Source organism: Aptenodytes patagonicus, chromosome 9, assembly GCF_965638725.1.
Source record: "Aptenodytes patagonicus chromosome 9, bAptPat1.pri.cur, whole genome shotgun sequence".
NCBI classification, from domain to species: domain Eukaryota; kingdom Metazoa; phylum Chordata; class Aves; order Sphenisciformes; family Spheniscidae; genus Aptenodytes; species Aptenodytes patagonicus.
In genome coordinates this window covers 1869203-1892697 of record NC_134957.1, presented here as the reverse complement: position 1 = coordinate 1892697, position 23495 = coordinate 1869203, and the positions used below count along the sequence as shown (strand labels likewise).

Genomic DNA, 23495 nt, shown 5'->3' with positions numbered 1-23495 from the left:
CATACACTTACAAGATCCAAAGCTGACCCTCCACCCAAGTATTCCATTATTATCCATAGTTTTGTGCCCTGTAAAAGAAGGCATGAGTTGTTAGAAATCCAATGCTGCCATAAAAAAAAAATTATATATTTCAACAGACTACCAGCATACTGTTAGAAGAATGCAGAGTCCCATTAATCACCAAGTTACATGTAATTACTTCTTGTAGAATGATCACACAGCTCCTGTGCAAGATTTCTAAATATCAATTAAAGTTTGACTTCTGTATTTAAAAAAGCAACAAACCCCCCACCACCACTCCCCCCACCACTAATCATTTTCCACTAACTGGTATCTAAAATGATTCCACCTAAAGGAATGGAACTTAGAGAAAAAAGTTATTTGGTGGTGGTTTAAGTTTAAACTAAGTGTTTTAATGTAAGATTGTACATTACAAAAGACTGTCTTTGCATCACAATTATTAATTCCAGCCATTTCTGATACAGAAGCATTACAATTTTAACAGGAAACTTTCTTGTAACATCACCACACCTCTCATCTGAGGAAAATACTCAGAACTTAAAATTGCTTTTGAGCAAGAAAGTCAGCATGAACACACTTCAAAAGACAACAGAAATTTAAAGCCTAATGGAGGTAGCCGCTAGGTGCCTCTTCACCTATATGGTAACTGTGCATGTGTGTATCTAATATGTCCACAAGCTCCAATTTAAGTTGTCAGATCCAGCAAAAAGTGAGAATTGGCAGCCCTTGAATATGCTTGTACCTAAGGACTTACATCCTACTACAAAACATGCCTGCTACCATAGGGGCAGCTCCGATTTTGAGATACAAAGCAGCACTAGAACCACCAGCCGGGAGAAATTGCACTGCCAGACCTGGAACCCTACAAAAATGTTCAGGTTTCCAAAGTTTTCAGATCAGACGTTTGAAATCGGCCATTAAAAGGTCAAAGATAAGAGCAATATAGTTCAGTAAAAATATGACTTAAGGCATGTATCTTAGGAATTTTTTTTTTTTTATTATTTCTAGTAATACTGCAAAGTTCATGTACTCCTTCACTATATGCTATTTGAATCTTAACCCCTGTGAATATGCGAGTTTCTGTGCTTTCTTTGTGGAGATGTCTCAACTACTAGAATACTAGAACTGACAAATTCTTCTAACACGGATTTCTAGATGCTGACTTTGCCCTTGGTATGTAGCTGCAAAAGGTGGCTGGCTCATATAAACAAAATCTGAAAGATCTGGTACCAGATCTACAGACCGTATGTTTCAAAACTGGGATCTTCTGCTATTTGCTTGCCAAAGTCCCCTCACATTTCAGAAGAAACCCAAATATTATTAAATTATAGGCTACTACTCTAAGAAATTCTGCAAATAAAAACATTTATTTATTTAAAATAAAAAACAGTTATTAAAAATACTCAACTGAACCACACCTGGTGAAGTACCATGCATGCTGTTTAAGTCTCCAGCAAATATTTACTAGTGCTAGTTTCTTATAACAGAGCACAAGCTTATAGCAGAAGTACTTTTTAAAGCCTCTTGCATTCTACATTGTATGCTTTCCCACCGTATTGCCTGATTAGCGACAGAAATCTACAGAAAACTCAACAAGCAAATAAAGGTGCAGTTTCTGAAAGTACGACATTCAATTATCTTAACAAAGTGTGCTCTATTAGATTTATACTGAATTTAAAAAAACACACCATTTATGAGAGTCTATTCCAATATTATGAGATCAGCAGGGAAGGGCTGGCTAATTTTAGCAGTTTTTATAAAGCCCAACTTTGTCAGCTGAGAAGACCTGCAAGGAACTCCAGTTTAAGGCAAACATTGTGGTTACCAGACATGTTTGGAGGATTTGACTATTACTTGAAAACAGTATAGGGTGAAAATGAGTAAGTACTGTGTTTCTGAAATAATGTCTCAAAGAAATTGCTACTATCCACTGTAACAGGGTGTGGATATTTTCTAGCCAGGCATGAACAACCTTTTTCCTAGCTATTTTAGGTCAACCAAGTATAAATAGACAATGTAGAACAAACAGCATCTTTAGATTGTCCCAAAGGTTTGCTGCATAAGTGCTGTACAATTTTGATGGAAGTCTCTGGATGCTACTGTAGGACTTCTCCATATTCAAAGCTGAAAAACTGAGAATTAACTTCAGGCTTGCTTTAACTTCAAAAGAAAAGAGCAAGCCCAGGTAGCTGTAACAGTTACAAGGATAGAGATTTAAACCCATTGGCTAGATGGCACAAATAGGGAAAACAATCATGAAATTTCAGTCATCAAGAGACGCTCTATCTCTATGGGATCAGATGGAAAGTACAGCTCAAGTATTTTATCAAGCTTCACGAATTTGCGTAACCAAAACATGCCAGTACTAGGGTAACTTTTAATACCTTTCATCTTTTTCTTGCCTGAACTGATAAGGTAGTAATACATTTTGACAAGCCATTAGTCTTGCGGAAAACACTCGTTTTAGATATCTAACGTAACTTACACTGCTGTGTTGCAACGTACTATCGCCTTCAAGGGTACCCTCCACAACCAATGTTTTATTTATTGAGATATGATGTTAATTGCAGTCAAAATGCAATACGAGATGAGGAGACAAATTTAGATCCTGACCTACCACAAATATGAACATCTACAGACATCTACATCAGGATTTAAGTTACCTTACAGCTACAAAAGTTGCATTAATACAGCTGTAAGCTTGTACAATTCTACACGCATTTGTGAAAGACATGATATAAAGGTAAAACATTTTACTACCCTACACAAATGTGTTTATTACAGTGCATTCTTTACGCATGCTTGTACATCACCTACCAGTATGTTTAAAAATTACTACTGATCTTGCCAGATTCCCAATGAAGATTTAAGAAAAAAATTACTAATACCTAAGCTCTAAGATTAATTCAATAGGAAACTCCTATTCAAACTCCAAACTTCAAGATGTAGAGGTACCCCAAATTACAAAGATATGGGGGTTTTGCACCTTTTTGTGTCACAGTAACTGAAAACTGGCATCAGCTTTATCCCAAGAACCTCAAGGAAGTAGACCTTGTTATCTTGTACCAATGATGAGGTTTTTAAAGAATAAAATATCTGATAACAGACAAAAAACATTGCACTACTAGGTAAAAATATTAAGGGACTGTCCATATTTTTAAAATCACATTCACAAGTCAGATGTACAAGCTGTAGCTAACGAGCAGCTAGGCTGCAGAAGGTAAGAGTATCTTACATGGCATCAGCTGAGCTGACTATGTTACAAATTAGTAAGTCAAATAATTGAAATAAAGACACTCTTCCCTTCCCCCTTTCAGCAGCAGGAGCATCTGGAAGAGCCTGCATGTAGCTGGTAAGCCCCAGGCTCCCTGAGACTGGGCCACTCTATCGCAGTCAGCCACAAGGCTGGCTTTGCATCCTAAGTTTCAGGAAACTGTAAAGCTGCAGAATATGTAGAATGGACTGTACAAAAATAAAAACTCTCATCTGAAATGCTTGCAACTAGAAAACCCTCACAGTTAACATCTCTTCTTTCGCATTTTAGTCATAAACAACTTTTAATTATCAAATATGCTATCTTACCAGAGGAAAAACTGAAACCGACTATAAATTGATGACAAGAATGATCTGCTTATTCAACGCTTACTTAAAATTGGTTAAAAAACCCAAAAATAGGTTACAACGAATACGTTCTGTTACAGTTCAATTGGATGAACTGAGGCACACATGAAAAACCTGAAGCCAACACATGGTCTCAGCTGCAGTTTCTTCAAAGTAAAAACTACCAAATTTAAATATTTAAACCAGATCTAGATTACTCATCTAAGAAACATCAGTAAGTGTTGTAGGCAACCTGAATGCCTTTGCACTGAGGGTTTGGCTTTCAGGAAAATACTAAGTCTCTTTGATTTAAACAGTACAAAACTCAAAAACATTTCTAATGCATTCCTAGAGCTTCAGAGAAAGCTACATGTATTATTAATATATTTTAGTAAACTATTTCTATTCCATAAGCATGATCTGAAAGAGGGCAGACTGGCCCAACTGTTTTGTTTTCCTGTAAATAAAGAGGAAAAGGGAAAAAGAAAAAATCTCTTAAATTTTGAAATACCTTCTATTTACTGTATGTTTATGCTCTTTTTAACCACTACCTTAAAAGGTTTTCTAGGAGTATTTTCAGTGATCTTTATATATAAAACTAAGCATTCACTAACAAACCTATGGGACCACTTTGAATGTGATCTTTGTACCAGTCATATCCATAGCAAACCGCTATTAAACTCTGCAGCCTAGGATTTTGCTTTGTAAGAAATAAGATGTCTTAATTTTCAGAATTTAGCCTCAATGCTCTTTAACCTTTAATTATGAAGTAATTTTGTACACAACTGTACCTATTTCACTGTTTCCAAGAGATGTCTACAGTATATAGAGAAATTAAATTGTGAATGAAGTACCTCACAGCTAAATGCTTAGGCTGACAGCCATTCTCAGAGTAACAGCTAATAAAAAGTTAAAAGCTATAGCAATTAAGTAAAAAAAAGACACCTATAACTCTCAAAATACCTGTTATTACTAAAATGAAATGGCAGCATAAAAGATTCTTTGCACATTTAACAAAGCTAATACATGATTCTTTCCCCTGAGGAATCTTAAGCTGAAAGATCTAGTATTAATAACCAAGGATAAATCTAGCCTAAGAAAAATTTAGAGCCAAGATACTACTTCATTTCATTTATTTATTTTTAATTACAGAACTAAAAGTCCTAATTTATTTGTGGACATTTTTATCCATTTACTTGGGGAACAGCAAGCAGTAGAATTACCTATCATGCTAGTCTAGGATGAAAAAACATTCATGTGCACCATTTTTTAGGGTTGGGGTTTTTTTTATTTAAAAGAGGAATTTCTTAAAGGAGTGAGAAAATAAGCAAAATTCCATAAACAACTCCCCAAACTCTACACACAGAAATTTTCCTTCTCCAGAAATATTAGAAGTGTGAAAAGTAAACAGGAGATCAGCATTAATCTTTCAGAATTTATCCATTTAGAATAGAAATGGGAAGAAGGTGGTCAGGAAAGTACTGCAGCATTAACATGAGCCTGTATTTGCCAGGAATTTTTAAAAACTAAAAACCCGAACCAGAAGTTGAAAGTTTTATAGCACTGATAGAATAGCTATGCTTACATACCTAAGAAAAGGGGTAAAAAGTGAAAGACTTGCATAACAAGGCCAAAGACAAACTGCTGTGATGCACAAGTACTTAGGCAGATTTGCAATACCCTTTTTGCTTTCAGTACCTATGTTGCTGTGAACAACGAAAAGACTACTTTCTTTCCCTATTCAATCCATGACTTATAAAGCTTTTTCCACCCACCACCCCTCAAAAAAAACCCCAAAACGAACAAACTCAAACAAAAAAGGTCAAACAAAACAAACCCCCACCAAATCAAGGTTTCATTTCCCCATTTACAGCTGCTGAAATCGCTATTTAATTCTGAAATTTAACAAAACATTTTTCCAAGCAAAAATACTTTCCAAGATTTACCTTGACCGGTTTGTACTTCAGGGCAAACAATTGGGCTTTTACAACACAAAGTTAAAATGATGGATACCCAGGAGGATAATATTTAGAACTTAGCTCATGACAGAAAATAAAGGACTGTAAAAAAGACTGATCATGTCTGGATCTGCAGTACCATTTGTGCACTGCTCCAGGGGAACATTGCTAGCTGAATTCAAAGTTATCTTGAGAAGAACCAGCTTGTTCCAATATACTATGATGCAGGAAAGTAAATTCTACTACATCTCAGAGCTCTATCACTCAATAACAAACAAAAAAAATCCCACTGATTGAACCCAGTAAAGAGAAGGAAAGATGGGACATCAGTGACAACTTGTATGTTCACTTCAGCATGAAGAACCCACAGGATACTGAGTAACGAAGTAAACAGCAAAGCCACCGTAGCTGTCTTATCTTGGTCAAAATGAGAATTTAGTATTTGGAGTACAGAAAATTAAACCACCCACTTAGCATTAAAATATTAAAAATGGAATACTTTGGCAATTTAAATAGGAAAAAAGCCCAATCTAAAAAGAACACTACTAAATAAATTCTGTAAATACTTTTATAGTATCACTGAAAGATACAGCACAAGTGTGACACAGGAACGTTTCTCAGAGATCTGTCTTTAGAATAATGACCAAAAACCCACTATACCTTAACGAGCCAGAAATGGCTGGGGAAGGAAAAAAAACCCAACAAAAAACCCCCAAAACAAAAACAAACCCCCCAAACCAACAAAAACCCAAACCCAAGCAAACAAACCAAAAAACAAACAAAAAAAAACCAACAAAAAAACCCAAATGCAAGCAAACAAAAAACCCCAGACATTTAAGATAGCTCTAACTATGGTTAACACTTTAGCTTTTATTAAATGGTTTTAGTTTTTTTTAAAAATCATCTTAAAACACGTATGCACTGCAGATCATTTAAGCAATATTTAAGGTGATTATACCTGGACAGTTTTGCAAGTTGAAAAGACTTGCTCAACATTTTGGATTTCTGTAGGTTTTCATTTTTGTTTGTTTGGTTTTAAACTATGCCTTAGATAACACTTCACACTGGTTACATAACTGCTGTCCTCAGTTTTGTCTCAGGCCTACTATGCTGCATAATTACCAACACATCTCTAACATGGTGCAGGGTTTCTTTCCATATCAGAGAAAGGTTTTTGTATCTACAGTTATAAAGATATTTTTTTCTTCCCCAGAAATGCCAGAAAATTGTGCTAGGGATTGTGGAGGGAGGAGAGAAAACTAAGGTCCAAAAGCAACAGCAATGGCAAGAGGAATCCTCTACCAACTCTGTTCATTCTCTAGCCATTTTGTGCAAATTTCAGCCTCAAAGAGCAAGCAGCAAAAGGAGCAAAACAAAGTGACAAGCTCTGTTCAAAGAAAAACAAAAACCTACTAAAAAAAGGTCAAGTTGGCATGATAATTCTTCCTCAACTTTAGAATTTTTTCCTAGCGGCATTCAAAACAACTGGGTCCTACCAAATCTTTGTGCAATACTATACATTACCTTTAAATATGATCCGTAGTATTTTGTTACATAAGGACTATCACACTGACTTAAAACAGTTATCTCTTGCTGTATATCTTCTATCTCATCTTCTGCTTCCTCAAGGTCTATGATTTTTATAGCAACCACTTGCTGTGTCCGATTATCAATTCCTTTAAAGACTTCACCAAAGGAGCCTTTCCCAATGCGTTCCAGTTTTGTGAATAGTTCTTCTGGGTCTGCTCTATGGTTCTAGAAAAAAGAAAAAAAGAAGAAGAAAAAAAAAAGATATATGAGTTATTTAATTTACTTCCAAGTTATTAGCCCTCATTACTTCCTAAGAAGCACATCATCCAGATTTATCATCGGTAGAAGGCTCACATCAGATAAATTTATTTCCTGCACACTAACTTCTAATTCAGCTATTAGTTACAGAACATACATTATGCAATTATGTCAAAGGTAAATGAGCCTCACCAGGTAGGGAGTCAGGTACAAACTTCATTTCACTTCCCCACATAACAACTCTTTAAAACAAAAGAATAGCGCTGTTCTGAATATTAATCCTATCTGTGCGGTAATTCAGAAGACTGGGGAATGCAATTACTGGCACAGAAGCACTAACATCATCACCCAGGCAGAAAAGGCTGGGTTTTCTACCTGGCCAACAGCCTTGGGCAGACAAAGCATCCTATCAAGTAACACAGCGTGGAGCTAGTTGTGAGAGGACTCCATTACCCAGTATTCACCGGCAGATTCTGAGATCTGATAAGATCAGGCGTCTTCAGGGCAGCTAAAAGTGCTGACAGAGAGTAGAGCAAAAGGGACAGAGATGTTCGAAGAAGGAATAAGAAGGCTGGAGCAGAGTACTGAAACTGAGGTACTGATCAGAACTGGCTCGTATCACCCAAGCATGCCTTAAAAAGGGGAGCAGAGCACCAGGCAGCATAGCACTGCTGAGGACATCTGGCTTAGAGTCCCTGTTGATTCACTACTCTAAGTTCAGCAGACTGATTATTATACAAAGATTTTAAATTTCTCAGCTCCATTCAAGTAGTCACGAAGAAAACAAAAAGGAAGCAAATTCCCATTTTCCCTTCAAGATAAAGCATGCTGTGTGGCTGCTTAGAGAACCTTGTGTATCCAAAAAGCACAGCAGTGACTTCTGAAGGACACGGATGACTTGCTCCACAGTTTAAGAACACAAATCTTTAGACCATAGTAAGAAAGTATGCAGAAAAGTGTTTTTAGGAGGCAAGACAGACGTATTAACAGAACAGCCCACACTTTGCAGAACAACAGAATTAAATATATTATCGCTGTCAGAACTGGGCAACTCATTGCACAAATCAATCTTTAAACAAGAAACATCTGCCCAAAAAAGCCCTCTGATTCAATAGCAACATTTGAAAATATGACAGAGATGCTTTGTTTTAGATCTTTCTTGCACTCCAAAACTCAGAACCAGCAAAAGAAGTGACAGTTTTGGCAAAAGCAGACATTCAACCCAAGGCACAGATTACCCTACATAACAAAATACTCAAGTATTAACATGAAACTGCAGAAAACATCTTTACACCGGTGTTCTTGCAAATGGATGCAAAAATCTTTACTGGGAAAAAAATACATTACTACTTTAACATAGTCCAAAATGGACAATCTCATTTCCTTACTGGGCCCTTACTGTCACTTCTTCCCTTCTACCAGAACCAGAATTTATTCTACAATATGGTGAGATGAATCAGGAAACAGATTTAGCTAAGAGTTAACCATACGATTCGTCAGGTTTATTTTCAGCAGAATCAGTTCACTGCTCATATATACCAAGCTGTCATTTGTGCTATCACAAGAGGAGGGAACATGAAGTAGTATGGCAGATTCATGCTGATCTGTGGAGTTAGATTTTTAGATTTTGCAAATATACAAGACACACTGCTGTTCCTGCGCAGCACAGTAAAGCAAAAAGAATGAGTAATTTCCCCTTTGTCTACAATGAGCTTGTTGCTACTCTGCTCCATTAAAAAAAAACAAAACAAAAAACCAAAACACCCCCCAAAAACAAAAAAACAAAACCAAACCCCACACACAAAACAAAAAACCACACCACCTTCAGAGACATAATTAAGCAAAAAATTTTGTATTTTCTTCTGTTGATAGATCCAGTGAAAGACTTAAAAGATGAACAAATACATAATCAAAGCAAATGAAAAAAGACAGGATGAGTACTATTTTGATCTGAAATCTGGGACAACTAACATTATTATACCGGGAAAGAAAAAGATTGTAAGCCTCAGGTGCTCATAAAGCTTTTAGTCAGACAAAAAATCCCCAGTAAATCTTCAAACTGCCCAAAGATAGCCATATTGCCATACACTACTGCATCAGCCCCTGCCATCTTTTCATCGTTAAGACTAAAAAAATAAAAAAATAATTAAAAAAAAAATCTGAATTTAAAATCTATTTTCAGATGTGTTTCAAAAACATATTGTAGGGACACATGGGGCAAAAGCAGCAGCAACTGCCACCCAGCCTTTCCCTGCTGCTAGAAAAGCTGCAGAACTGCCATTTAGACAGCAACCTAATGTGTTCCTAAACTACATTAGCTGCAATAAGGAATAATTAACTGATAGTTCTCCATTTACAATAGAGACACACACACCCTCCAAGAAACAACAGAGTTAAGAGAAAGGACTGGCAAAACTTTCCATTAACTCTAAAATACTCATCTTCAGAAAAACTAGCTTCATTTTGAGACACACTTGGAGCCTGGGATTCCGGGAATCATTCATGCTAACTAACAGCTATTGTTGATTTGAGATGAAACCTGATAAACACTTCCAGACAGATAAAAGAAAAGCAATTTAATCACAGATATAGTCAGTTAATCCAACCCTTCACAAATCTTTTATGAACTCAAAGGGCAACACTTGGGTTTTGCTTGGGGAGAAACCTTAAACAGAAAACTCCTCTGGGCTCCTCAGTGGAAATGCACATCACTCAATCCTATACACCCACTTAATGGTCACCAACAAAACAAGCCAGGCCTCCAAACTCCCTCCCCCAAGCTACTTCAGGTGAATCAGAGCTTTAAAGGCTATTTTAACTTCCAACAACTCCTAACACCATTACGTGGGAGTGCTGCAGTATAGGGAGAGATCGGGCATGGCTGGATTTCCCGACACCGCAGAACTCCGTGTACATCCCTGGGAGGGAGAGGTGGAACAGGGGGGCATCAGAGAAGAACAAACACTGCGGGACTACTAGAGGAAAAAGTCACATCTTTCTATTCTGAGAAAGTCCTCTCACAGCAAGCAAAGTCAGTTTTACAGCTTCTGTTATTCACCAAGGCTGACAAGGAACTGTAGGACACTCCAGGATAAGGACGAATATTTCTGACCAACTATGGCTAATATTGAGATAATGTTCTTTGGAAAGGCTTCAAACTTAGAACACAACATAACTTAAAATATGGCCTTAGAACAAAGACTGCATTTTGAAACAGATTTGCCTTTATCTTTCTTAATTTCCTTATCTTTCAGACTATTGTTCTACAGGAATGTTTTTCTACAACTAATAAAAAAACCCAAACCACCAAAACTTTAAAAGACTACTTTTTAAACAAAGATAAATTTATATAATGCAGTAATGCCTATCCTCCTTCTTCTGGTATAGAAAAGGATGGAAATATACTTTATATAAATAAAAGTGTGTATGTGTGTATACACACTCCCAATATATACCAATAAGGTTTTGCAGCACAGCTGCCAGCTAAGATTCTAATATGGTAGAAATTAGGATTTCTAACACTATTAACACTCCTGAGCAAAACAGCCAATTGTTATTCCCTGTTCTTTCACAGATCTTTCATTGAATGGGAAAAAGGTTTAGAAGTTTTGAAAGTTGCCTGCATGAATAATTGTTGGTTTGGTTTTTTTAGAAATAAATACTGGTTTCTATGGGGAGTCATGTCTTTTGAGCAGCAAATGGTCACAATACAACAGACAGTGTATGGACTCCACCATCACCTCCCCGAAGGTAACACCTATAAGTGGACAAATCAGGAAAAGAATCTATTGCCCTTCCCCTCCCTAAGCCCGCTTCCACAGACAAAAGCAGCAACAGGCATGACAAGCACAGGCACATTCGCATGCCAACTTCAATCTCGCCAGCATGAGCAACAGTACCAGCACAAGCGTGACAATACGAGCCCACTGCATAGCTTAGGAAGTCCACCATTTCACCAGTCTAGCACAACTATACAGCCTGCGCTGGCGTTCAGTAAAATCTCTCCTCCTCTTATCCAACTGTATGTGTTTATACACATACAGTCACAGGATCATAGCATAATTCGGCTTGGAAAGGACCTCAGGAGGTCATCTAGTCCAACTGCCTGCTCAGAAGCCCCAAATAAAAAACGCTATAGCGTAACTTTTGCCAGCATACCTGCAGTAGTTGCATCAAGTATTCTGCCAATATGGCTTATACAAGCATTTTCTTTTTATTCCAATAAACACAGCTACACAGCAATGTCCTGGCTGTATTCTGCTACAAGACTTGACTGGCTGACTCACCTTCCCACCTCTGACCCTTTCATGTACCTGTTCTCCAAATTCTGCATTCTTCCTCTGAAACAAATTTAAAGCATGCTGATTATCTAACTTTCAAGGTTATACAGATATCTAATGACATACACCAAATTAGAAGAAAGAACATCTACGTTAGACTGCTTCAGGATCTGTCAGTGCATGGCAGCTCTTTTGCAGAAACAGGTCTTCTAAGAAGGTTCCTTAATGAATTTCATTAAAGACTACCGAGTACAACTGGATGAAAAACCAAAGCTTCAAAGAATCTTGGACAGAGACTGAGCTAATGCCTTGTATCTAAGAAAATCAAAACCAGGATCCTCGAGGCCTCCCAAAGCAAATAATTTAACATAGTCTTGTGAGATTTCTTCTAAGTAGTCTGCCAACATGAGAACATATATCCTGTTGTCTTAACAGTATTTCTAAAAGCTGACCCAGAAATGCTGTTATACTATCCAGATTTTCAAGCGTCTCCCAGGCTTTATTTGGAATAGAAGTTCCCTTAAAATTGTAGCAGTACTACAGAATAGCTCACCTACATTGGGAGACATTACTCAAATACGTATTAGATAAAGATGCAATAATTAGCTCAAAAGATTTTATAAAAGGTTGGTAAGAGAAGATTACAGTGTCTACTCATATGTTTTTCAAGTGTCCGCTACTATGGCACCCTAACACGTACTGGTATCTTTGGAAGCCATCAGAATTACCTGTGTGTTTAAAAGACCGTCACTTCAAGCAATTGCTCACTAAAATAAAAACCTGATCTTCATAGCCAGGGAGAAGTCAAAGGTAAACTATAAGGAAAAGAGCTATCTTACAGAAATATCGAGGAAAAGAAGGAGGTTATATTATGGCAAAATATTTAAAACTAAAAACCAAACCAAAAACAACCCACCATCAAAAAACCACCCCAGTAATTAATTTGTTGTGCAGCCTCACAGTTACATTAGCATTAAAATGCCAGATCAGAAATGTATAACTTTGTTGCTGAAGCCAGCATGCACTGCACCATTTCTCTTAAGTCCCACTGTCTGAATTATGGCTAACAATAAAATTAAATAGTTTATTATCTGTAGAATCTCCAAGATACCTTTTATTGTCTTAAGAATGAATACCTGAAATACCATGAGTAAAAAAGACACTTGAAAGTCAATAAAAGAAAAACGGATTAAAAGTTAAGACATTTAATCTATTCTCAGCGTTTACCTGACTCTTACAAAATACTGCATCTGGGTTGAGCACATTGAAATCACAGGTAATCAGTCCATTCATAGACATTTATCTATTCTCAGATAATAAAGTACCTCTAAGTTTTTCTTCTGTTCAGACCCCAAAAAACCCTGAAATTAAGAGGGAGTAAGATTGGTATACCTGATAGGCTATGGGACTTCTTAGAGTAATGTCTTAATCAACAGATTCGTTCATCTTAATTGAATTTCTTTGCATACATTATCTGCATGTAGTTTCAGATATTATATATACACATTAATTATACACCATACATATTCTATTATATAACAATACATATTCACATACACTTTATATATATATTTTTCCATATCTTACCTGCATAAGGAATGTTTTACTTCTTTACAATAAAGCCACCACAGGTAGTGATAGATTTTAATTCCTGGAGCTCCTCCCACCTCCCCCCGCCAATTTTATTTTAAAATCCTATTACAATTAAAGTTACTCACACATACAGTGCCATAGGCATGTGTGTGTATATATATAAAAATGTAAATGGTTTGAAGTTAATGAAGGCACAGGTGCAGATCCATTATTACTTATAAAGAATCAGAAAAAAATGAACCTGCAGACATTCAAAACAAGGGTGGAACCTGTAGACATCTTTTTTCTCCATCTTGCACACACACTCTTGCTTCTGAGAGACTTTCGCATGTAACTAAACTGATGCTACCCTGCAGTCCTGTTCAAGACTCAAACATCAGGATAGTAGATACTTCATTATTTTTATTGGAAACTGTAATACATACTGAAGAAGGAAATTATTTTAACAACAAATCAATTTGATTTTGTAAAGTATCAAACTTTTGCATTATCAAGCTTTTCTACACAGGAGGTAGCAAAAACTAGATCTGAGCCTTGCTGTCCTTAAATGGGACCTGACCTCTGTTACACACTTTATGAAACATCTCCCTTATCTGACAAGTCCAAGACTCATTGCCATTTTTAGTGAGAACCTGGAGAACTTCAATATAAAACAAAAGCAAAAATAAGCAAGCAAAAAGCCCATGTGGCTTTGTTTTCATCAAGTCAGCCATAAGGTGAGCTGCTTGAAAATTCATACGACTATCAAAACTTCAAAATCAGCATTCAAACCCACCCATTCTCAGATTTTTAAGGAATCACCTTCATCTTCAAACCACCTCTGACCTGTGGCAGATGCAAGCTGTCAATTGTATGTTGTGCTGAAAATGGAAACCACTGAACTCACTTCCTCTACTCTTAGCTATTCTCTCACTTTGGTAACACACCATGAAGAAGCTTAGGAAACAGCATAAATAAGCAAAAAGAAAGAATAATAACACATCTCCCAAAGATTAGCTCTTTGACACAGGCAATTAAAAAAATTTACACCAATTATTTATGTAGTGTTCTGCATTGAGGGAAGGAAACACAAAGAGAAATTTCTCATGCCAGTGAGCTTCTCTGTAACTGAATATCCTTACATTTCAAATGGAGTCCCACTTAGCTTCCATTCTATGTATGTTCCTTTTAACCACCTAGTGTCTTAAAAAAAAAATCCTCAAACCACTGCATGCAGCTGCATATCCTTCAGTCTGCTCACATCTCTGACGAGCACAGCCTACCAAAAGAGTCAGAGGAATTAAGGGGGGGGGGCACAAATTATGTGGCTAGGTCTTTACTATGATTTGAAAAAGACATAAGTGACTGAACGCTTTATAGCTAGGAAGGATGGACATTCTTAGATGGAGACATAAGTCAGTGCAAGAAATCAACAGGTTCTGGTATCCCAAAGTGTTCAAACTTCATTCTGCAGTTATTAGAGTTCAACAAGCTGATCTTTCAAAACAAATACAATCTCCTTTGTTGAACAGTGCAGGACAAGTGACTGCTGAATGGGTAATTAACCCACCTCAATGAACTAACTGCCTGCACACCTGAATTAGAAGTCAGAAGATAGAGGGCGACTGCAATTTCTCATTGCTGAAGAACATTTGTAATCTCTCCATTTTATGAACTGCTTTGAAAAAACTAATCTGCAGAGAGATTACAAAAGCCACGTCTAATAGGAATATGGAAAAATAACCATTTATGGGCTGCAGCCTACTTTCAGCAGTATGCCTTTCCTTTCAAGCAAGCAGCCTGCTTATCAGCACACAAACAAATTTTTTTTTATTTTTGCCACACCCATTTAAAGGAGCAACTATGTCAAAACTCTGCCAGCAATAAACTATACCATTACAGCATTTGGACCATTTTCCTAATATTTAGAGGTTCAGTAGCTACAGCTAAATGGCAACTGCTACATAAATTTTACAGGCCTCCTCACTGCTCTATCTTAGAAGCCATTTCAGCATTTTTTCTGTGCAAGTTAGAACTTGATACACAGGTTTTCCTCCTGTAAATAAGATTAAACTCATACTATAATCCAGATAGAACAAAAATAACAACAAAATCCAGCTTTTTAACTTGCCAGTTTATAAACTAGAAAGCAGCAATAAGACCTCAAGTTGAACACACACACAAGCATCTTTGTTAAATCTCTCTACTGAAGTAGTCATTATTTATTTTCAGGCTAAACAAAATTAAAGCAAGGCAGAAAAACACTGGTTGAAAAAGGATGGCTCCAAAACACAATGTGGGTTAAAGAGCAGGCCACAAGTTTATTTACCACAGATAACTCTCCAGGCATAATCACTGCCTGCAACAAACCCTAAGTGGGAACTCACAGTTAGAAGGTATCACACCATTCCTTTAGCTTTGGTAGGGACCATTTTGAGAAAGGAAGGCAAACACACCAGCCTACTAGAATCTTAGATTCCTGTCCTCTCCCAAGGCTAGACGACCACAAGCTTGAAAACTGTACTCTCCTCTTGAATACTGGCCCTTGATCATATCAGTCATACTAGACCTGAAGCTACAAGAAGCACACAATGAAAAACCAGAAATACAACTCCAAAATGAGCTGCAAAGGAAGCAAGAAACCTACCCTGCCAGAACCAACCTGCCCGTTTCAGGAAACTCCTTTTTCAATTACTTTGCAGCTCATTCATAGCATGGCAAAGCATCTCATTACATAAAAGGCGAGGGGAAGGGGGAGGGGAGGAAGAGAAACACCCTGAAAAAAATTCAGATTCTTCTTGCCAACTAGGCTGGAATAAAGCTGTGCAGGAATGTAAAAATGTTCTTGCTATGACTGGTTGCCAGATGACACCTTCCTAGGTGAGAGATCAACAGCAAGCTCATCTTGCTTCGCTCATAATTCTCCATACGCTTTTAATTGATTAACACCAGTAGAAATTCAATCTTTTTCATTCAGTGTTTTACATTTAGGCGCTTTACAACACTCATGGTCATTTTCAAGCTGTACATTGTTTTTATTATTCTGCATTCAGCTCCCAACACAGAAGCCTGCATTGAAATACAACTTGACAATCTAGCAAAGCATAGACACCCTCTGATCGCCCCCCCTCCAACATTATTCAAATATTCAGAACATGTAACAGTACCCAGTTGAAAGGAAAGCCTGCAAACGATCGGGGAGCAGGGGGAAAACAGAAAAAAACCCCACATTCTTCAAGACTGAACACATGGTTCTTGACTTCTGGTTCCTGAAAACAGTGAAGCCACCCTGGGCTCTTAGGCTCCCCCTTCCACACACAGCTCAAGTGTGAAACCTGCAGATAACTAATATTTCTCATTTGTTGTTCTCCTTCATCAATGCATATAGAATTCATGCAGATCCAGGATAGATCACGCCACAAAGCTTTTCCAGATACGCTGCCTTGATCAAGATCATTCAAATACAGATTTTGGCAAGACAAACTTGGCTTCACACTTCTAAGAGTTGACTACACAGTTCTTCAAAGCCTTCTTCATAAAGAAAGATCTAAGCTGACGCCATGCTCTTTCCCGAGCTACGTACCTAATCAATATAGCCTATCTCTGCAAAACCACATGCACAAGATATAAGGAAGAATGAGACCGGTGAGCTACTGTTACCTTGTCAATTCCTTTATTAATAGTTTCTCTGATTGAGTTCTTTTTGCCAGATTTATTTGGCTTAGCAATCCCTCTGGCAGAATGGATTTCAATGAATATCACTAGATGGGCACCCTTCCCGTGAGATTTAAGTCTCTCCTTCAGACCTAAGGAGTGTGCTCAGTGATCCTCATCTAATCAGCAGAACAGACTTGTTCTAGAAGAACTGCTAGAAGTTTAAGTTTAAAGAACAAGTGACGGTTAAAAAGATTAAAAACTGGTGAGGCAATATTAGGAAGGAATTTGATTTTTCAATTATTGTAAGTCAGAACAAAATATCAGGATTTGGAACAGTGGTTCCTGACATGATAGATACCTCACCAACTTTATTTCTGCAAAGACAACATATATGTAGCCACTAATTACAGCATATCAGAAAATTGTTTGTTACAGAAGAATTTCAAAACCAACTTTGTACTGTTCATCCTCAACCCCATGCCCCCAAAACCCATCCCTGAACTCTTCAAGTGTCTGTCAATTATTACACTCAGTCCCTAAGAATAAATGAAAGACGAAACAATAGTTTTTTATCACTTTTCAGAGTTGGTGACTCTTTCTTAAATCTGAAGGTAATCACCAAAGAGCAAACAAGTGGTACTTTTACTAACAGGTTTAAAATTCATCCTTTCACTTTTGGAGATGACTGAAAACAATGACAACTGAGGATAATACACTTGCCTATCTTTACTAAGATGTTTCATAGGTCTCATACGACAAATACTGCTGCAGAGGCACATTCAGTCATATATACTCTTCATGGCGTGCCACAAAGTTACTATATATAAAGAAACAATCTATATAAACAAATCCTCCTCCTTTGATAACAGTAAGACAGTGCAAGTATGATTGAGCCCTACTTTTCTTTGTCATCAGAATAACTTATCACCATGCACAAGATGGAAGAACCAAGTTCAGCTAATAAAGCCTGAGCTGACTTAGCAGACTACTATTAGGTATGACACAGCTCGTACATCAAGCACAACCAGGAAAGGAACAACTGCAGTGTTGAATTCCACAAATACTTTAATGCATATCTGCTTCAGGTAGCAAAGAGGCATGTTCTCCACAGGTCTTAAAATACTATCTTCCTGCAGTCTGCCTGCACTGTGGCTCAAAGTACAAATCAAGGAACTGAAATTGGACAAGGTATTCATCACCAAAACACTGGAGTCCAGCCTAGCTTAATCATAAGAAATCCCTGTTTTCTAGGCACTGTGAGTCTCCTGGTGTCCTGCAAGCGCTGGATTTTCCAGTTTCCTTTAAGTAAGTCATGTCTCTAAATAATAAAAGTTTAAAGTCTTTTCAAAGTCACTGTAGAAGCATCTGGATACAGCTCAGTTCCTAGAAGAGGAATAAATTAACAGATCCTTGAATGGATCTTTCTTCAAAGGCTTAAGTTCCTCTAATGCCCACCCGCTAAACATTTAAGCATTTGACAGTAACAGACTGCTTGCTCTTAACAGAAGTCATATTCTTGTAACTACAATGCATAAGGTTTACTAGAAATCCGACAGACTTCCAGACTAGCTTTAGGCACCACACAAAGACCCCATTTCTAAAGATGCACTAATTTAAGAGAAAATGTATTTTTTCTTGGTCTATGAAGAAGACCACTTCCAAAATCAAATGCTACCTCTCCTTTCATTTTTCTATACCCATCCAATAATTAGATGTTAACTGATCCACCTCTGAGCATCCTGCAGGGAGAGACTCTCCAGCTGCCAGGCTCAGGGTGTTCAGCGAGCAGCGCCCTACAGCCAGTCTGTTAACTGGCAGTACAGAGAGCAAAGCTCACCTTTACATCCAAGTTTGTGTTTAATCAAGCAATCCTTCAATTGTGAATCAGAGTACACCAGCTGACAGGTCACATGCTTCTGGTTGCTCTGCTTTTAGAGGAAGTTAGGCTCTTTATTGCAGGATAGTCTGAATGCCAATAAAAACAGATGGAGATCAGGTCTAAACAACCTTTCTGGCTACACTCAAGACTACTGCTATACAGGATCAGGAGATATCAACAAAACCATGAGAAAGGAAACAAAAAGTGTTTAGATGAGTAGGATAGCAGAGATAAAGAGAAATAAAGCCCCAAACCAGGTTCCAAAGACACGCATACTGACAAGAAGAAACACAAATGAGAAGAATCAACATTCCCATCAGTTAATGAATGAATATTTCACAGACTTAAGATTGTGCACAACAAATTAGAATAGGAAAAGGGAAAGTTTATACATAAAAACTCTACCAGCTAAAAAAGGCATTTATCACTTGAGTGATGTTCCATTGCTGAAGTTTACAGGCTAGTTTGGAAAATCAGGGTGTTGACAGAGAGCAAGATTTCCTCACTGTCCACTTTAGAAAGGTTAATTATTGCTTATTTGTAAGCTTACAAGTAAGAGAGGCTGGAAAGTGTTAAGGTTTGGAGTACTGTATGAGATGCTGCCAGTAACATAAGTTCATCGGAAATGCATCATTCTGAAATGACTGACATAAACTTTCTGATCACTTGAAATGAACGTAACCCTCTGAACTATATATCCTGCCTGCTGGGCAAGAGAAAAGCAGTAGTGTAGGACTACTAATAAGGGGTCCAACACCTTCACTCCAGCTCTGTTTTCAGTGTAGGCCCTGGATTGGTAAAAGACAAAGCTAGGCTCTAGCACCTCTCTTGCAAGCCATATCCAGAAGTGCTCTGTATGAGTTCAGCTGGATTCCTTGAAGATAGTGCCAGCGGACAAGTTTCTCACTGTGACATCTCAAAGCATTCCAGACTAAGAACTAGTTTGAATATTTTTATCCTGAGGAACAAAGTTACAGTGACATTACTGAATAAAAACTCCAACCTGACATGCAAACTCATTGCAAACTGTGCTTCATGTAACCAGGACACCTTAATTGTGTTCACATAGCTCCATCAACCTTTCATTTTTCCCTCTCATCTTGGAGTCTGTGTAAAATGTTGTAATTTGGGGTATCATGCTCAGCTTCAGAGCACTCATTTCACACATTCACTGAGTACTTTGATTTTATTGAATGGGCTTAGAAGTTTGGCAGCAAGTAAGTTAACATCATACAATTGGATCAAATGGAGCCTTTCCAAAGGAGTGAAGAAAATGAATGTGTTTAGGAAGTTGTTTGCACAGGCAAGAATTGTTAGGTATGAAATTTGGTTTTGTTAGGGACACAAGACAGGTTAAACAGAACGCAACCACTACATAAACAAATGGTTCTGTAACTACTCATAAGGGCAACAGATAATACTACCTCTGGGTCTTCCTTTGTTGCCAGGGTACTTTAAGTCAGACTCTGAGTTCACAAAAATAACTCTTTGTGACTTTCTGTAATTTTCCATGTTTGGATTTTTTTAAAGGGAACCTGACTCTTCGTAAGATGAAAGATCTTAAAACAGTCAAAAGAGCTTCTGTTATACTTTGGTGATAAACTATCAAAGTCTTCTTTTTGGAGTATGGGAATTAAATAATAAATTATTTCTGGATTTTTGTTGATACTTTTTTTTGTGTAATGAAATGGGATTGAAAGTATAAGATTACAATAAAACTGAAAACTTCAAACCTGTAACACATTCTCTGGAAAATTCAGTTTCCAACTGTTACATTCAATAAAATGTTTCCCTCAACACAGGCTACAAAACAAGGGGTTTGACATTACAGGAACTTTCCCACAGTGATAGTTTTAACTTAACTATTAGATCTTCTTCCATTAGAGAAGAAACTGTTTATTCCTTCTTCAGTTCATCACCATGCATTTACTTTAACACTGAACAGAAGCAGGGACGCTTTTATCATCACTCGGATGATCCTGACTGAAGAGTTCAAATAGGTTAACAAACAAAAGAAGCAACCCTTATACCTCAGACTACCACTCTCTTCAAAAAAACCAAAACAAAACAACTGTATTGTGACTCTTCTAAAAGAAGAGTGAGCAGAGTAATTTTGCACCAGATTATATTTCTTTGTAGTCTAAGACCTTCAGGACTTGTGCAATAGCCTTCATTAAAAAAGGTCACCATGGGAAAAATACATTTTAATTCTATGCAGTTGTACATATGTAACAGTTAAAAAAATGCTTTAAACTTACAGATATATGTTAAGGGGTCTGGGTTAAACTAACAACAATACTAGTGGAACTAAGTATGCTATCACATAAAGTTTATTGGTTTAACAATGGAAAGCAGGACCTTAAATAATTTCAAGGTCCTTTTGTGATGACAGGGCAGCTATGGAAACAGGACAGCAATACATTAAGCAGACATAAAAATAAGGAAATTATAAACTTGGATTTTGAAATAGAAGTCTCCCAAATACAAACACACTAAAAATGACAGAGGATATAAATAAAGAAGCTCGGGCTAAAGCCTCTAAATTTCTATTAAAAATTTCTTTAACTTCCCATTGTTAAGGATGTACCAATACAACGGTAACCTTGACATATCAATGGAACAGGGAGGCTGAAGTGGTTTATGTCCTCTTCTATGAACAGAAAGTCAGCGGATGACCAAAATTTAGCTGACTTCAGAAAGCCTGCCAGTTATTAGAAATCAGAAAGGTAAACCAAACCTTGGTATTGTAACTAACCTAAATTAATATTTTAATACTGTTTATACATCAATTCTACACTTTCTAAAAGTGATGAGGATATTTGAACAAGAGAAATTTTAACTTTCTGTTCTGAAACCCCCGAACTCTTAACTGTACATCTCACATACATAGAGACGTATCATAAAGTCTTCTATGTTATTTGAACTGAAAACCAGTATTATACAGGCATGACTATCCCACAAGTTAAGAGAAAGCTCAAAACACTGACTGGGCTGCCAGTGTCTGACAAGCAAAAGTCAACAGTGAAATGAGTTTGGTCCTCAGCTCCTTTACATTTGATAACTATCTCTGACCAAACTTGTGTTAAGACTGCCCAGTGATGTAAAACAAAGAGTCAGAGGTATCCCACCTTCCCTATGAAAAATCAATTATATAGGAGCTTGTTTGTTTTCTAAGCAGATACTGAAAACACACAGAAACAGCACCAGGTCTCATTCCCAGCCGAAGAGAGGTGCAAGTTTCTGACAGATGACGGCTCCCACAGCAAGCTGGCCGCTGTGCTGTACCACCACCGGACCTCGCCTTTACCACCTTTCCATTAATCGCAAGGTCCTCGGAGAAGCTGCGCTACAGGCCCAGCGCCAAGCGCATGTTGGTGGGGAAGTCCTGCAGGAGGTACGCTTGCCAGCGAGCCTGATATGTCATTTACTGCACACCCACACACCCTGCGATTAACTTCATTTCGCCTTTAATCAGTTTTAGACGCTCTTACGTGCTCCTGGATGCAGCGCGGCCAACCCTGAAACAAAGGGGGAAGGGAGGGGGGGGAAGGAAAACCCTTCGCCTCCGAGGGGCTGGCTGCAGGTACGCCGCCCCCCTGGGGCACGCTGAAGGAGCGGGGCCCCTCCAGGGCCTCCCGTTACCTCAGAGCACCCCCCTCCCTCGCTCGGCGAGGGCTCCGGCCCGCGCTGCTACCTAGGCCGAGGCCTTTCCGAGGCTCCTCCGCGGCCAGGCCGCGCCGCCCGCCCCGCTTCGCCCACCCGCGGTCCCCTGGACCCGTCGCCCCAGCGGCGGCCTCCGCCCGGTGGGGCCGCAAGCGCCGTTTCCGGAGCCGGGCCCGAGCCCGGGCCCGTCGCCTCCATTTTGGGGCCGGCGCGGCGCGGAGCTCACCTGCATGCCGGGCACTTGCACCGCCACGGGCGAGTGGGCCATGGCGGGCTGCGGCGGCCGGGCGCCGCCCGCTGCTCCCCTCTCTCGGCCTCCCTGCTCCTGGGCGGCGGCGGCGGGGCCTGGAAGGACAAAGCGGCGGGGAGGCGGCTTTAGCGCGGGCCGCGCTCCCTCCTTCCCTCCCCGCGGCCCGCCCTGCCCGGCAGCCCCCGCCCGCCGCCGGCTCACCTCGCGGCCGCGGGGCTGGGGCCGAGCTGCGCGACGCGGGCGGGAAGGGGGTCTCTAGCGCCGCTCTCCCATGCCCGCCGGGCTCCTAGCAGCGGCCCTGCCGGCTGGCGCCGCTCGCCCTGCCCATGCCCCCCTCCCCGGTCCCGGCGCGGGGGCGGCTGCTCGGGGCCCCCCGGAGAGGCGCGCGGGGTGGCGGCTCTCGGCACGGCCGGGGCTGGGCTCAGAGCGCCATGTCGGGCTCCGGCAGGAGGCGGCGGCTGCTGTGCGGCGGCGACGGCTTCTTCCGTCTCAGCTCCGGCCTCGCGGGGCGGAGCCGCCGCACGGGCCCTGGCGTCAGCTGCCCCCGCCTCCTCGGCCGCCTCGGGCCGGGCGGGCAGGGACCGGGGGACGGAGGGAGGGGCGGCGGCGGCGGCGGCACCTCGGCTCCGGCGACGCCGCAGCGCTGGCCCGGGCCGGGCTCGGACCGGCCTGGACCCCTCAGGCGCTGTCACAGGGTCGTGTCCTCCCACATACGCTGTCACAGCGCCTTGTACCCCCGGACACATGGCCTCAGCCCCCTGTACTCCCAAACGCCCTGTCACCACCACACCTGTACCCCTGGCTCCTGCGCCCCAGAGACACGTAGG

General features: G+C 39.6%; 1 protein-coding gene across 1 annotated transcript in view; it reads right to left on the bottom strand.

Annotated features, from left to right (window-relative positions):
- The window catches only part of STK26 (serine/threonine kinase 26), a 32929-nt gene extending 10174 nt beyond the window's left edge, over nucleotides 1–22755 (bottom strand). The window contains exons 1-3 of the mRNA XM_076346904.1: nucleotides 22645–22755; nucleotides 7104–7334; nucleotides 12–68 (exon numbers count right to left, since the gene is read on the bottom strand). Of these exons, the coding sequence (XP_076203019.1) occupies nucleotides 12–68; nucleotides 7104–7334; nucleotides 22645–22686 (330 nt within the window). The 5' untranslated portion in view covers nucleotides 22687–22755. The remainder of the gene's footprint in view (nucleotides 1–11; nucleotides 69–7103; nucleotides 7335–22644) is intronic.
- Between the last annotated feature and the right edge of the window lie 740 nt (nucleotides 22756–23495).